Source organism: Tyto alba, unplaced genomic scaffold, assembly GCF_018691265.1.
Source record: "Tyto alba isolate M040663 unplaced genomic scaffold, T.alba_DEE_v4.0 Super-Scaffold_1, whole genome shotgun sequence".
In the NCBI taxonomy this organism is placed as follows: Eukaryota; Metazoa; Chordata; class Aves; order Strigiformes; family Tytonidae; genus Tyto; species Tyto alba.
In genome coordinates this window covers 35733859-35751521 of record NW_024881261.1, presented here as the reverse complement: position 1 = coordinate 35751521, position 17663 = coordinate 35733859, and the positions used below count along the sequence as shown (strand labels likewise).

General features: G+C 38.1%; 1 protein-coding gene across 1 annotated transcript in view; it reads left to right on the top strand.

The window, feature by feature from the left end:
* CTNNA3 (catenin alpha 3) overlaps positions 1 to 17663 on the top strand; it is a 519632-nt gene that overhangs the window by 462651 nt on the left and 39318 nt on the right. The window contains exons 14-15 of the mRNA XM_032994547.2: positions 4221 to 4313; positions 13127 to 13308. Coding sequence (XP_032850438.1) covers positions 4221 to 4313; positions 13127 to 13308 — 275 coding nt within the window. The remainder of the gene's footprint in view (positions 1 to 4220; positions 4314 to 13126; positions 13309 to 17663) is intronic.

Sequence of the window (17663 nt, the reverse complement as noted above, 5' to 3'; positions counted from 1 at the left end):
CGTGAGGCAGCCCCGTGCGCTGGCAGCCCAGAACCCACCCGTGCCCTGGGCTGCAGCCAGAGCAGGGGGGGCAGCAGGGCCAGGGAGGGGATTCTCCCCCTCTGCTCTGCTCTGGGGAGACCCCCCTGCAGTGCTGGGGCCAGCTCGGGGGCCCCCAACAGCAGAAGGACCCGGAGCTGCTTGAGCGGGGCCAGAGGAGGCCACGGAGATGCTGGGGGGGCTGGAGCAGCTCCCCTGGGAGGCCGGGCTGAGAGAGTTGGGGGGTTCAGCCTGGAGAAGAGAAGGCTCCGGGGAGACCTTCGAGCAGCCTCCCAGGGCTTAAAGGGGGGACAGGAGAGGTGGGGAGGGACTCTGGATCGGGGGGTGTTGGGGATAGGATGAGGGGTAACAAATTTAAATAGAAAGAGGGTAGATTTAGATTAGATGTAAGGAAGACATTCTTTCCTGTGAGAGTGATGAGGCCCTGGCCCAGGGTGCCCAGAGCAGCTGTGGCTGCCCCCTCCCTGGAAGGGTTCAAGGCCAGGTTGGACGGGGCTGGGAGCCCCCTGGGCTGGGGGAAGGGGGCCCTGCCTGGGGCAGGGGGGTGGGACTGGGGGGGGCTTTAAGATCCATCCCTTCTAACCGAAACAGTTTGTGATGGTATCAAATTGACCGTGGTTTATGATTTGTGACTTGTTTGATAAATCAAGCTGCTTTCTGCCTGAAACTTTCTCCTTAGTCTTTAATAACTGGATATGTTTTTCAGAGTTCTGTATTACCAACAGTTCGGAACCTGGCAGATCTAGACTTTGGAGAGAATGACTTAAGAAGAAGTCAGTGGGAGTGTGCTTTTTTGGGCTAGGAAAATGAGATTTCTACAAGAAACTTTTTATCCCAGGCACAAATAAATTTTACTAACCTGAAAAGGACATATGCATTATTTGAAGGGGGGTCAGGGGGAAGTCTTCTGGCAGCATTGGTCCAAGAAGGGCTCAGAGATGAGCCACTTACACTGTGACCCAGTGTTCTGCATATGAGCAAAGAATTGGAGAGTGAATCGCTACACCAGTGCAGCTGGAAGGAGTTCTCTGTTCTACTGCTTGTAGTTATGAAAGTGCCTTGACAGATTGGTAGATTGATGTTTTCACGTATGGAAAACTTACCTGAGATTGTCATTTAGAGATGCCTTACACTAGTGTCATTTTCCTGTCATCGTTGCTCTCTAAGATGTCTACATTTAGGCTGGTGATATTTATGTAGTTTAGGTTTTACAGAAAAATTTGTATCAATCCTATTCTACACATTTTTCTCAGTACCTCCTAAAATAATCTTATTGTGAAGAAGTATATGCAATCTGTTGTGGAATGGTGATGGTATGAAGCTTTCCCTGACATGACGTAACATTCACTTAAAAATAATGTGACTGTCTCAAAATTATTAACCATTCTGCCCTGTCGCAATATCTTGCATTCCATGTTTTATAGAATTAAAAAAAATTATATTGGAAATGTGGGATTGTCAAACATTCCCAAGTATGTGCTTACCCAGGAAGGGATTCGCCCTTCTACTGTGAATCCAGCTTTATCATCCTTGGGGAAAAAAATCGTAACTAATGTTTAGAAAAATGTGAAACCCACTATATTTCTGTATGTGGTAACCAAGTATAGTGTAGCTTTTAAAATGAAGTGATTTCATTTTTCTATAAACCACTGACTGAATCCAGGCTGTTACCTGCCTGAGAACCCTGGTCAGAGCATTCCTGAGAAGCTTAAGTTACTCCATTTTCATACTCTTTCTGTTACTGGTCCTCTAATAAGAGTGTCTGTAAGTGTTTAAATTAAAGTGACTGTGTGATTTTTTTTTTTTTTTTTTTTTTTTTTTTTTTTTTTTTAATTTCATGGATATCCACCCACAACAAAATCTGGTTTTCCTTCCACACTGCAGGTTTTCAAACAACTTTTCCATGGTAACAGCTTTTGGCTACTGTGAAGTTCATAGTATGTCTAATTCCAGGACTAAAGCTGAGAGACTTCACACTCTTAGTTGTTGCCTGAAAATGAAATGTTCCATTTCCCTGCATTACCGCTGTAGCATTATGTTCATCTTTGCCTCAAAAGTTGATTGCCTGTCTGTTTTCTTGAGGCAGTCTAGGTGTATTTTTCACAACCAGATTTGCATTTCTGCCAGCTTGTACACCTGCTTTGAGTTCTTTATTTCTTTACAGTGTTACCTGATAGCAATTACTGTTATTTTGTTCAGTGAGTGAAATTTACTTGTGTGCTCTTGAAGTCATGGAGTGCTATTTAAACCTTGTGTCAAGGCTGACTTTGAAGTCTGGTAGTTTGTATACCACCTTCTGGCCACAGAGATGCTTTCCCAGACAATACAAATGTATGCAGGTGGATTTATTCCATTTAATGTAGTGCCATTACCAAGCTATGGAGCCAGAAGTAAAATAACATAATCCTATAGTGTCTGTCTCAGCACATCTTGTTTATATATACCTTGACATTAAAGTTAAAAGCTGAGAACATAATAGCAATTCTGGATTTAAAAAAACTATATTTGACCTGATTGAAAATTGGGTAAAAGGTTTTTTTTTTTTGTTTGTGTTTTTTTTTGTTTTTTTGTTTTTTTTTTTTGTTTTTTTTTCTGCCTGCCTTTTGGTAGGATTATCTGATAGTCCTTCTATTGTTACGTTTCTTTTGGCACATCAGGCTTTTGGGAGACTAAGAATGTCAAGATTTCCCTCTAATTGGAATTCTAGATGTCAAGTTGGTAGTAGATCATTCAGTCATAGATCAGTTACCAGCTGAGTATTGTGTCTAGTTCTATGTATTTTTCTTTAAAATGCGAATCTACTTGATAAAGTAAAATTTTTGAGTGCCGTATTGCATTGGCAGAACCAATAATATTTTTTTCATAGTTCATAATCCCAAAAGTTTTGTGTGGTTCATTGTACAGTGTTTTGTTAGTATGATTAAACTTGCTTTTAATGTTTTTAGTGTCCTTAATATCACCATTTTCATTATGCTTTTTTTTACTAAGTTATATAAAATAAAATTCAGAACTTCTGCATGAAGACTTTTTTTTTTTTAATATGTTGGTAAGTGAGAAGGAGGAAATAAATGCAGAGACCTGGATTGTATAGAAAATTGCTCTTAGCATAAGTTTAACAATGTTTTTTGATGGAGTTGCTCATGTATGGTTAGAAAAACTAGTACCCAAAACCTATGTTACCGAAGTAGGATAATAGTTTAAGGGTTGTGAAAGACTTATGTGCTGAATAAAGTGTAAATGTATTTACCTAGGGCTGTTGGGATTACCTTTGTTGAGAAGATGGCTTGATATCATTAATTGATATCTGTGAGAACTACTTCTTCCTATCCACCTACAGGCAAAAACTATAGACAACCCTAAAAAACCCTATCACAGCAGTAGAAAAACACAGCAAATTATCATAATACAAATGTGTCTTTCTGTGTAATGACCTGGTGTTGCTTAAATGGCAGATAAGGTGACTAGAAGGAACAGACAATGGCACATGAAATAATGCTATGTTTACAAATAGCAAATTAGGGCTACTTGATACTTTCTGTAGTGCAGGAACTTGAGCTGCTTGATAGCATCAAGAAGTGACACATTCAGAACTGGAGAAGAGGTGTTCTTTCCCTCCCAGAGCACATACCTGACTCGGAGCACTCCTTGATGTCAGTGTAGCAACAAAAATCAGCAGGATTCTGAAGCCTCTTGCTACTACTGACTAAATATTAGGTCCTTTCAAGGACCTACTAGATCTACTGTGCCTAACATGAAGAGGGGAGAGTGGGCATCTGAGTATTGCTGCAGTGTAGACTAGTAGAAAAGCTTGTAAAAAAAAAAAAAGTAGAAAAAATATTTTGGTTCTAAAATTTAGGCATCCTTTCTTGTCATGTGAAGGTTTCTTTAAGACACCTGTGCTAGCAGCAGTAACTGAATATTGAAATAGAAAATAACTTCCCTAAGTAGCAACTTTAAAAGTCGGTACTTCAATTAAAGCATGGCTATTCTGAATGAGTTCAAAGCTGTCTGACAATTTGATTTTAGTTAGCATTTAGTAACGAGTGTGCTGCTAGAACAGGACTGGTTTTTGTTTGTCAGACATCATCTTAGACCAAACTATAATGTGTGTTTGACATGAATATGAAAGTTACTAGCCGTGAAAGAGGATAATCCATTCCTAATTTTTTCTTCTTTCCCAGACACCTGAAGAGCTAGAAGATGTGTCTGACCTTGAAGAAGACCATGATGCACGTAGTCGTACAAGCATTCAGACCGAAGGGAAAACTGACAGGGTATGTATTACACCGGTTTATTTTAAAAGCAATTTGATGAGGGGAAAAATGCTACTGTGTTATTGTTCCTATGAAGCCACTTAAAGTCCTGCATTGAATCATTAAATTCTTGTTCAAATCCTAATAGATTTTTTTGAAAATGTGCAGAAGGCATAAAACTGATGTGTGTGATGTGAAAAAGACAGTGTAATTAAGTTGTAAATACTTGGTGAACATGTAAATTAGACAGAAAAATTTTTCTACTTACTGAATTAAATTCTAACAGGTTACAGTTTCCTAAACCTGGCTTGGTCTAATAGAAGCTAGGTTAATAAAGAGGTTTTTTTATATCTGGTTCTTACTGAAGCTTGCAATGTGCATTATCTAGAAATAACCTCTACTTAGGAGAAAACTCAGGTGCATAGCAGAGAAAGGGATATATCTGGAATCTTAGCCACCGCAGCGATGTTTCAGCAAAACTGTAATCACAACTTCCTGAAGTGCAAAGATCCATGGGGCCAGAAATACCTAATTCATTGCTTGCTTGCTCAATACCTAGAGCAATAACAGATCTCTCACATTGTACTGATTCTAGTATTATTCCCGTAATGGAAATTATAAGTTATAGAACTAGTTCGGAAACAACAAAACTTTTCTATGTAAAAATAATTATGTCAAGAAAATGGTGTTTTAATGCGTGTCTGCTTTTCAGCACTTTTTTATTATTGGACGAACACAGGTATTTTCTTTATTAAGACCCTAAATAGTAATGAAGAAGCAGTAAACAAACTGAATGTTGTTCACTTGTGTTGCATATGTGACATGTGCGTATCAATTACATGTTAATCAATTGTCAGTTGAGTTTTAAAACATAGTGAGAAATGTAACAACCATGTGAAAGATCACCTCATACAATCTTAGTACTCAATAAACATAATTAGCAATTAAAATATACTAGCTGCCCTTTTCAATTTAAATTACTCTTCGTAAATGTTAGCACATTTTCCTCACATTACAGGCTAAAATGACTATTGTGCTTAGAAAAGGCAAGGTTTTCCTTCAAAATGCTATCCATATAAGATGCTGTGAATTTGTTCGGAACAGGTACAGATGATGTGCTTGCATATTTTCATAAATATCCCATAATGAATGCATTTGCAGTTTTTTCTCTTACTGGGAAAACAGATGTAGTTGTTTGTAGATGTTTACTATCACAATGTAGTAACAAAAGATCCACTCAAGCTTTAAAAGATCCCATTTTCACACATGGTCTTCCACTTCTCAGATCGACTAGAGTACTTCCTTAACGGGAATGTTTTTTGAAAACAAAACCATAAATAACACATACTGCCGGATGCCTACACAAAGCTAGAAGTAAACACTGCAGGCAGCTGTGGGTAGGGAGCTGGCTATCAAGACTCAGAGGCTAGGTTATTGCTGTGGAGAGAGATTTCTGGGATATGCTTTTCCTTGTACTACACACAGTGTGTAATCTGCACTGACAGTGAATTTGGTGGGGAGGTGTAAGGGACTGTTACTTATAGATAAACTATAGTTAGTACATCTGACAAAGCAGTATTTTAACAGTATAGGATATAGATTTCCATTTTTTTTCTTCTGTTTCTGCCCAAAATAATACAGTTACTTTAAATGTTCATTTTGGGGGGATCTAGATAGCAGGTCATTGCTTAAAAGCCTGATTCTATAACTGTACTTGGGAACAATTGTCCTAGATTATGCTATCGGGACCATAAATGGCACATTAACCCCCAAATTAATAGAAAACTATAGCTAAATTAGATGCATACCCTCTCAGCCTGAATCAACATATTGACAGAAACCTTCATGTACTTTTTTTTTTTTTTTTTTTTTTTTTTTGTTAAAACGTTTGAATGAATCTATTTGCTGCTGCGGCAAATGTGAACGATGATTTAAGGCCTGTCTGTTTGGACTGATATTTTATATTGATATTTAAAGACTTATACATAGAACCTCTTTAGCAATATGAAGAATGTGTGTAGGGAAGATAAATTTTAAGGTTTAGACAGGGATTGTCTTGTTTTGTGTTCTGCAGCAGATTTCTGTGCTATTGTGAGACTTTTGCATGCCGTGGTAACAGCAAGAATGACTGTGTTCCAGAAGTGGCATGATGAGATTGCAGGGTAACCCTTTTTCCTCCGTGAGTTCTTTTCTCTTGGGCATTTGCTCTGTAGTAATTCAAATTTATTTATACATATCTGCCTCAATACTGGTTCTGCATAACAGCACTCTTGATTCCTCTTACTCTGTCAAGAGTGCCATATTTTCTCCTTTGTCACATCTCTCACGGTTTCAACAGGGAGCTTGGGCCTCTGAAAGTGCCTTCTTTCTTTCTTTTATATATAAAGCATGTAAAACCAGATGTGATGTGCATGTGCTGCTTGTAACAAAGGCCACATCTTAACTAGCAAATCTCATTTTCCTTATGTGGGAAAAAGTCATACGCTATTATTTATAACTTCTTCAGGATCTATCTCTGTATAGAGAGAGTAAAGGTTAGTGGTGAGATAGCAGGACTGAGACTTGACCTTGTATTTATGTTCCTGACTTGGCAAGTATATAGATAATCTTGGAAGTGTTACTTCACTGATCTTGCGCTCAAATAATTCCATATCTCTAAGATGAACATGATTTTTCTTATGGCACCATCCCACACTGTGGGATGCAGTGTGCTGTGAGATCTCCCACTAATTAGACTGGATAGCAGTATTGATCATTATCTGTAGGATAGTTTTATATTTTTGAAGGAGACACTTAGGACCAAATCCTTAGCTACTAGAAAAACAGGCGCTGCTTGTAGATCCACAGACCAATGCAGTTTTTCTCAGCTGAGAGTTAGGTTTTCCTCTGGTTTTTGTATCTAGTTTGTATAGTTACTCCTCAAGCTTATCACACAGTAATTTTTCTTGGGGAAATTTATGCTGTCATGATCAGGGTAATTCCATTGAGATAGTTAGTGGCTTACGATCACATGATTTTGCATTGAAGAGAACATCAAGAATTTGCCCAGTTAATTATCAGGCTTAGATGACAATGTACATTCTGATGATAGGAGAAAATTTACTTTAAGCCTTTCAACTTACTAAATTAGTGAAGGGAACATGTTACCTTAATCTGTGAGCTACTGCTACAGGTTAGGTGTTCGTACTGAAGAAAAGCCAAAATATTTTAGCTCTTAATATAATCCACTTGGAGATGGCAAGAGCAGAAATACTTTCAGACAACCGCCCATTCACATTCTTTTTTTCTGAGTTCCACAGACAGTTTTATGAATACACAGGCAAAAATGTCTAAGATCTTCTATACAGATTCGTTGTGTAATATGTTTGTGCGACAATTTGGGCCTGATGAAGAGTCAACTCAGCGTGTATTACTGTGAGCGAGAATGTGCAGGCTGAATTATTTTACAGTTTTGTTTGTATTCCATCTTGAAGAGGTGGTCATGTAAACGTCTCACCAGAATCGTTTAGGAGAGAGACTAGATTTCAAAGCAAAGGCCAAGAACGCCTACTGATACTTGCTTAAGAAAATACTCAGAGAAGTTAATTTGTCATCAAATGAATTAGCAATTCTTACTTAAGTAACAAATACTTTACATTGGAGTTCCTATGATAATATAAATGCTGGCATATGTTAACCAGAAGCGTGTGCTATTGTTAATAAAAAAGCAGAGTTTAAAATATTTTGTAGTTGTAATTGTTATTGAAGCCACACAAGCTTGAAATCGTGATGATAAGATTTCAAGAATAATGCCAGTATTTACAGTGATTTTGAGTAAGTTCTATGAATAGTAATTTTGACACCTAATATATGGCAAAAGATTCCCTGTCAGGAGTCGTGATCTATCAAAAGCATTTAATTTCCTTGCTAAATCTGAAGTTACCACAATTTCAATAAAGGGAAGAGATGAAGGTAATGGAGGGATCAAGATTGTAGCAGTATAATATTATGTACTGTTACATAGTAGGACTGGAAAGAAGCCCAGAAAGTAGGCTAATCCAGCCTTTTGTCCCAAGGTTGAATAAACAAACCTCTTCCTGACACGTACATATATAAGAGCAATTGGATTGCTGTCTTTATTTATCTCATTACTGGAATTGATTGTTTATTGGAAAGGGTTTTTTTCATTTTATCTCATATGTTGCAGATACACATGTTAGTGCTAGACTTACTGGAAATGGATACAGTGGACGTGGGATTTCCTTTTTGTATGTGTAGTCTGTTTTGTACTTGTAGATCCTTGTTCTGTGTCCTCTCTGTTTTCTAAACTCCAGATTAAATAACTCAAATACCCTTCATTTATCATTTAAAATGGTGGTTTCTATATGTCTCTTTGCTCTCTCCTCTCCTGGATTGTCTTCAGTTGGTTAATGACTTCTTGAATTTTGTGTCCAGACTAACTTGTCTAAACTGGTTTTGTATCAGTTCCATGTGTGTGTTGATGATTTTTCTTAGGTGTAAAAGCTTGTACTTGCCTCAGCTGAAATAGATCCTTACATTTTTTTCAAATCAGTCTTCAAGTTTCTCAAGATCACTTTGAATTGTAAACCAGGTCTCTTACACTGCAAATGTGTGACGTGTACTCTTGGTTCTGTCATCCATGACATTAGCAAAAAGTACCGAATACTGGCAGAGTCGAGGCAAGTCTGCTCAGAATTTTGCCCGATGGATCCCTCCGGTTTGGCATGCGTTCTTGTTAAATATTCCATGAGCAGTTTTCTAACCAATATCACATCCGCCCAATGACAACTACATTCAGATCATCTTTCCCTAGATTATTTATGAGGATAACATGGGAACTAGTGACAAAACCCTGGCGAGGCCCAGATTTATGACATGCTGCTGCTTCATCTGTAGGCCTGTTAACTGAGGACAAAGAGAAATTAGATGAATATGACACAATTGCCTCATCTAAGTCAACCTTTCCAGTGAAGGCCGATGCAAAAATGGCATTAAACATTTTATTATCTCCTGATAGCTTTCCCTCTTTATCCAATTATATTGTATCTAAAAATGCGCAGGAACTAACAGGGCAGCACAAATGAGGTACTCCATGAACTTGTCTGAAGAATGCTAGACTTCAGCAGGCATGCTGCAATTCTTAAAAATGGGAGGAGACAACTGGTGACAACAGGTAGTAAACTTAAAAGAAATTCAGCTTCTCCCAGCTGTCAGTATAGCACACCCACGCAGTTCATTTCTGGGGAATATCCAGTGTATTCATTTTGCTGTGAATTGCTGAATATTCACCATTTTTTTTTACCTTTTTATCCCAACTCGAACAATTATTTACTCAGTATAAAAAGTAGTCTGTTTTGTAAAAGGTAGTAGACAGATTGTACTCATTTTAACAGAATTGCTTTTGAATTTGTGCTGTATTCAAGAAATGGACATATATACTGGTATTCAAAATACATCTGTATAATAGTCTTTGTAAGTGTCTAATGCTCACCTTGATAAAATAGGCTCAGCTGATGGGATCCACAAAGTCTGTCCAAAAAAAAACAGCTGAAGGTCACAATTGAAACTGTTTTATAACAGTTTGATTGAAATGTATTAACTGTCATTTGAGTCATTTGGAGGGATATTGTTCACATCCACCAAATGTTCAGCTGACTGCAGCAGGGGAGTGGGGAGTAAGAACACGGGTGAGATGGTTTCCTGTGGCTGCCGAGTGTGGTGGAAGGAAAAGCTTAGTTCTCAACTAAGGCAAAGCAGAGGTGTGAATCGGATCTTTTTGCATCTATGCCATTGTCTTGCAACTTCAGTATGTGAAGACCACGTTATTTTGTCTTATTGCTTATAAAAGCTCTGAAAAATTTTTCATGTGCTCCATTAGGACAGTGGGGTTTGTTTTTTTTGTAACCTGAGAAGTTGTAGGAAAACACAGTTTTTATCTTTTCTATAGTTATGTGACATACTGCAACCTACAATGCAGGAAGTGTTAAATAATTTTAGAAGGGAGGTTCTTGCCTTTGAAAAGGAGATCTGGCTCGCCTCTGTCTCGGACAGAAGGAGTTTTCGATACCACAAAAAATTGCTTGAGCGTATTTATGCCTGTTTCTGTTGCTTTTCTTTCTATGTAGCCTCCCTGTAAGCGGTAAGAGTTTTGGTGGTGTGGATATAGCTGGGCATTTATTTTAGGGGATCAAGAAATTTAAAATCTGCATGTTGCTCCAAGACTAGGAGAGAATAATCCTAAGTTTATCCAAAAGTGAGTTCCTTAGAGTATAGCCAGGGACAAAGGTGGGCAAAAGGCCAGTTTTTTGGGTTGGGATCTCATTGATGAGTAATACACCAAGTGAGATAAGAGTCAAAATGTTCATCAAATAGCTACTCCCTATATGTCCTCTATTTGTATCACTATGTGGACAGTTCTGACCTTAAAATTTCGATACTTGTGACAGCGAATTGACTGAAACTTGGAAGGGACTGAAATGAAACACTGCTTTCACATGTTAAGTCCATTTGCAAAGGGGACAATACAAGTAACCTCAGTGTTGGAGGCTCCCAGGTACAAAGGATAAATAGCCTTCTGAAGAGTTAATTCAAGGAAATCAAAGAAAAAGTATATATTGGGTTATTTTTGTAATAGAAGAGAGAAAAATACCACAAATATAATTTCTCACCTAGTTTTGACTCTGTTATCTGCTACTGCAATAAAAAACATTTTGTTTTGGAGGTAATGAAAAAACCATTTTCTTCTGATGGACAAAATAAGCCTGTGCTCATTTAGTAGCAGTCATTCAATGTAGATCTTTATTGAACATTTACCATTATGTTATCTATTTTGATACAAAATCAAAATCTGTGTTTAGAAGGCTGTGTATACTATTGTTTTATTTTGTTGCTGTATATGGTTTTAAATAGGTATAAGGAAAATGAAAGAGTACTCAAGGTCAGAATTGTCATTTCCTTTGCCAGTGGATAATGTTTCTCATTCCACTAGAAATTCATTGTTGTTGGCACATAGCAGGATACTGTATGTCACATTTCCCTCATTAAAATGTCATCTTTCTTGTGGTTCCCAGATCTACGCCTGTGTTCTTGTACCTCAGAACAGTATTGAAGTTGGGGGCTAGGAAACAGCGTAAGCATCCACCGATCAGCAAATACACATTAGATTATAAAAAGGGGTACTTCAGTTCTCCCGACTTGGTAGCCCAGCTCCTATTTTTATCTTTTTCATACATCTCCCGGCAAGCTTATCCTATGGCCACGGGGAAAATGTGTCTGTCTCCTCTGGTCTGTTTTACTTTTTTCCTGTTTTGTTAAGGAAAAAAAAAAGTATTCCTTGAAATAGTTACACTTCCTTATTCTGTGACTGCAATTATAACATAGTAATTACAACACAGTTACACCTTAGGAGACCTGTAATTTTCCATAATTCATATAAATGGGAAAACTAACTTTGTGACTGTGATTCCAGCATAAATAAAATCTATGAAATGACACTGCTTGGAAAACGTACTCTTTACATATTAAACTGCTCACCTGTTGTTCTAATTAGAATTAATTCCTTCATTGCCTAAACTTCCTGTTTAATGGATGGTAGATAATGTTTTCTAAACAAGAAAAGTCACAAAATATTTATTGTTTAATTGCAACATAATTATAGCATGTTAATAGGTGCTGTGTGTAACTATGAGTTCCTGATGGCCCGTGGTGCAAGAGGTAGGCCAGAGAGAAGGCGCTGGATAAAAAACACTGTGGTGAGAGAGCCGCCGAGAGCAATCAGGCTAAAAGGTCTCCTTGCTTCCTTGGAAAGAAGGTCTTAGGAAGGGCCAGAATTGCCATATGGCCATGTAATATTTTGGCCGCTGTCTGCTACCCTGGCCTTTTTCTGACACAGGAGGCATATCTGACCCTTGTCTGGAGCAGGCTAATCATCTTGCTCATGTAGAATAATACTAAGTCAAATATATCTCTCACCGTGATGCATTTTCAGAAGTTGTTTTTCTCTTTATATATTAAATACTTCACTAATGCTTTAATGTAGGAAGAATATGTGCATTCAGTATAGATCGAACGTTCTTATTCCATAGTCTGAATTTGCACAAAGCACACCACTTTTCTAGTTATAGTAAACCTTTATTTTAAACAGTTTTATCTGGTGGAATGTTTTCAAACAGTCCAGTCCGGAGCCGCAGCCAAGTGTCCTGTCTGAACTCATGTTGGCTGTGGCTTTAGTTTGAATATTGGATGTTTTCATATTGGCATTAAATATACTTTTTTGGCAGCCTTAATTCACGTACTGATTTCTGATGTATTAGTTTTTATCTTCAAAGGCAGAAGATGCATATTTGAACAATTAAGTCTTTCTCAGTTCTTAAAATGATAGCGAAAGACCTTCACAGGAGAGAGGGCAAGAATACCTGAAAGTTTTAGGACAATTAATCCTTTTCATTTTTTCTTTCCATCCGAAAGAATACTACGTTTTTGATAATACTTAAAAACACTTCAACCCTAAGAAGAAGGAAAACCTATCAGTCATATTTCATAAGGGCTCTTGGGAAGAATTTATGCTTTCTCTTACTACATAAATATTAATGGTTTCATGGACACAACTCTCCCCATTACTCCAAGGTAATTTATTTGGCCCAACCCCATAATGCTATACAGATTTTGAGATTCCAAAGTGCTCAGGCTGGAGCAGTTGGCTCAGTCCACAGTGGTTTAAACTTTATATTTAATAAGATTCCAGTGATTTTACAAGCAAAAATACTAATTTTTCACTAAAAAGAAAATACACTCTGACATAGACATTTTGCACATCAAATTATTTTATATTTCAGGCCAAGATGACTCAACTGCCAGAGGCTGAAAAGGAAAAGATTGCTGAGCAAGTGGCTGACTTCAAAAAAGTCAAGAGTAAGCTTGATGCAGAGATTGAAATATGGGATGATACTAGCAACGACATCATTGTTTTGGCCAAGAGGATGTGTGTAATTATGATGGAGATGACTGACTTCACAAGGTAATTATGCAAAAAATGGGTCTTCCATATTTATAAATGTTGGATGCCGTTGTCATACCATTATGATGGGAAATACTATGTTTCAAATGTCAGGTGACAGCATCTTTACAAAATTGAGTGGCTAAGCAAATGTGATTAGCTTTACCACACTAGTTAGTAGGACTGAAATGTTGTAAGGGAGGTTTGAAGTTTTGAACTATGCTAATATCTTCTTTGTCCTCTTTTATTCATGTTGTTGACTGGGGTTTTTGCACATTTTTTGCTTTATTTCTGCTCTCAATGAAAGGAAAAAAGTAACAAAATAATCTTCACTTTAAGCTGTAGCTCTGTCTTCATCTGTTGTTCTTTCTACTCATACCATACCATGCTGTCAAGCATAAAACATACTGTACAGAGCATCTGTCTGGCAGTACATGTTCAGACTCATGCATATTTTATACCACATTACTTGCTGTTGCTTTCATCAGAACTGTATTGTGCGGATATATGTAGTTTTAAAGAATGGAGCGTCCTATAGCTGACAGCTTTCAAGCCTGGTATTCCTCTCTGCTGACAGTATATGTTCTATGATACTTCTATACCAGAAACAATATTAAGTTCAGGAGCTTTTTCTGCCATGCACCGATCAGTGTTCAGTAAATTTAATCAAATTAATTGTAGCAAAGGGAGGTACTGGTGGTTCTCCCCCCGCAACCCCCACCATCTGGCTACTAATAAAATAGTTGCTGATAGATAGGTGAAGCCTTAAAACACAACCACTCTTGCAAGATGCTTCATGTCTCAAAAAATAAGTCCTTTTGCGCAAGATATGAAAAAAAATCTAAGCCTCTTGGACAAATTCTGCAGGTGTGTAAATTAGCAGAGTCATACAGAGCTGAAACAGTTAACAAAGCTGGGGTCTGGCTTAGGCCTGTTTTGGGGAAGTCAATTGTTGGGTTTTATCATGCTAACAGTTTCCATATTCACCTTCGTGTGAGAGATTGAAATACCTGCGTGTTGAACTCTGCGATACTTCTGTTCTTTGTAAGACTATATGATTTGTATTGAAATCTTTGAAAAAGAACATATTGTGCCCTGAAGTCAGTCTTAGAATCATCAAGATGGACACAGTCCTAAAGCAAGATTAACATAGTACTAGTTTTCATCCATGGCTCTCGGTTGAACACAGCATAATCTGCAGTGTTGAGTTGAAGAGCAGCCCTTGTCCAGTGTTGCTGATATAGAAAGAGTCCATGGAGAACTCGGAAATGACTTGGGTAAAATAGCTTACTTAAAGGTAAAACTGAAATCTTACGGGGAAGAGAGAGTGGAAATCCCAGTCTTTACTTTAGAGTATGATAGGGAGATAGATTATTGGAAGATGGATTTTGATTCTACTCTTACGAATTTTAGGCATCTATTAATCTTTTTGCTTCATAGATGTTTAGATAATGACATACGCAAGTATATGTAAGTGTATTCTCCTGTATTATGCGCTTGATGCTTAAGTTGTAATTTCATGGGGGTAGGACTGTATTATGAAATCTTCTGTTCAGTTTCTAGGACAGTTAGTAGTGGAAACCAAGGTCACCCTATATTACTGTACATGCATTAATGGTCTTGCACTTTTGTATCTTGCGTAACTTTACCTCACATCTTGATAAAATCGGTTTTGAATACATCCTTCAGTTAATGCTTTCAAGTTTTGTTTATTCTTTAATGATGTCAGACAGTCTTGTAAAATGAAGGTTTGTATCTGTCTAAACAGCAGGTGAACTTCTGTGGATCTTACCCTTAGCTTATTGTTGCCATATCAAAAGTGGCAGTTAAGTCCTGCAGAAGGCAGCTGGCTTTCTCACGTCTTTCTCTGTGAAAATCTGGGAATGAACACTGCAGAGGCCACAGCAAGCACCAGCTGACATTTAGGGTTTAATCTCTCCGGTCTGTAATTCCAAGTTATTGGACATAGAAGAAATAAAATATTATACCATTTTGCATTTGATACATTGGAAGCTATTCAGGCAAATAGTAAATTTCCGTATTTTAGTCACTTGTTACCAAGCTGATTTCTGTTTTCCTTCAATGCATTAATTTTTACTTAATCTCAGTGAGTGCTTTCCAAAGCTTTAGTTTTTCAAGGTCATTTTGTCATTTCAGTGTGTTTTCATAGTTGTATTATCCTGAACATTTATGCAACAGTTATGTATTCAATTAAAAGCAAGTTAATGTTGGTATCAAAATAACTCATTATTCAGACAGACGGTAACAGGAATGATGGTGGCATAAAGTACCAATACGTACGCCTCAGATTATTAACAAAAATACTTGAGGATGGCTTCAGTGAAGGGCAGTGTTTGCTCAGTTTGCTTAGGACCGGTGTGAAGAGAAGTCATCTCAAGTAGCTTAGTTTCCTTATTTGACTATAGAGGCCGATGTGCCTGGGTTTTTTTGAGTCTTTGCAGAAGGGACCTGCAGAACCTCATTTGAAACAAATCTTGTCCTACTGAACGTCGATCGGCATGTCCTCCGCAGATAGACACTAGGCCAGGCTGCTATAATTCTATGTAACGTATTTTGGCAGCTTTCTTTGAACTTCGTGTGTGCTATCAGACATAAGCTTACTAAAACTCGACGATGAACCTTGAAGTGGTGAACCATTCAATAAATCATTATCATATAAAACTTGTCAAATGGAAAAGTAATTGAGCAAGAGCAGAAATCTATTGTTGGAAGTTTGTAGCAGTTAGCAGCACCTGGTCAGTGGTATGAACATGATAATCAGGCCTATTTATGCAAATCTGGTTGTATCGATGACTGCAATCTGTTAAAAAAAAATCTATAAAAATATCATCATACTTGCAGCAGTAAGCTTCGGCACTGATGGGCAGAGGTGGAGGCAGTGGGTAATCGGCATTTACTCTGCTGCAAGTGTGGCCCCATATTCCCATTTGGATGCCAGCAGACTCAGCGCTTGTTTTGGAATAACGTACAAAGTTCCTGCCAGTCGTATCCTATCTGTTCACCGAGGGTTGTTGCCACTAGAAGTAAGTTTGGTAGAGGTTCTTTCCTGAATTTTGCTTTAGTGAAAATAAATTGGAATGTAGTATTAGTTTCTTCAGGGAAGCTACAGCGAGTAAGGCAACAAGAACAAGGAATGTTAAGTTGTTGGTGTATTGCCATGGCTTCAATGGCAGAGGTGTTCAGTGAAGCTGAGAAACAAACGAGGTGTCGGTGGGTCTGCTGATGTTTTCTGATTTCAGTCTGTAGCTACAGCCCCATTTTTGCCTTTCCCATAAAATCCCACTATGGCTCAGCTCTGTTAGCTTCCCCGCTGCTTCACCAGAAACCTGTAGTTCTCATTCTGGCCTTGAGCGGAAATGAGCAAAGCCTGAGAGGAGACGATTCTCTTGTGCGTGTTGCTTACCACCCTCCTCTGAATATGCAGGAGAGGTGCTTGGTTGCTTCTCTGTTCAAAGGGGCTAGGTATTTTTAGAGCACATGACTGGGTCAGGATTTATCCAGAGTGTGTATTTGTATCTCCTTTGAAAGCCTGCTGTGCAGAACTGTAGAGAAAAGGTTTTGTTTAGTTTTCTGATACCTTAGGGATTCCCTCAAGATAGCAGGACGTTTGGTTTCTTTGTCTAGAAGGGGTTTAAACCTAACGTTTCACTTTACAGAGTATTAGGCTATAAATTACTGGGAATTGGGGGAGATACTTTAACACCATCCCGTGGATACTTCCTTTTGTAGAAGAGGAGTTGGCTTGGCTAATATTTAGGGATTTCAATTGGAGTTCCAAAAGCTGCATATGTATTTGTCTGTTTAATATTCATTGGACAGTTTGGGGACAGGAAGATTTATATTAGGTTCCTCCTTTCCACAAAGCCATCATTTCTACCTCACACGTGGCGTAGCCTGTAGCCGAGCAATCATGACATTTCTTAGTGAGAGGTGGCAATAGACAGCAATTTGTATTTCTGTCCACTGAAGTCAGACTCGGCCTGAATTCTGCCACCTTGGTGAGTGTCAGTCGGTTGTGCTACGGAGAAGGGAAAGCAGGATTTCAGTTCTTGGTTCAGCTTTTGAAAGGCTTCTGTTTCCTAGGTGAGGGTGAGATGTAAGAGTTCCTTTGTCCCATTTTGAATTACTTAACTCTCACTTGCAGGATGTTGCACAGTCTTAACAGAGAAGCATGTGTGATTTGACGATCGCTGAAGACTTTTTTAAGTGCTGTGATGTTCACTTAGTTTCACCTAAGTCTCTTAGTAGTTATAGGTGTCTGATGTCTGAAATGCCATAGCTGTACAAGGACCGTTACTGACTTGAAAACTTGGTCCAAAACTTATGCCTACTGATTTCAAAAACAAGTAGTTCAT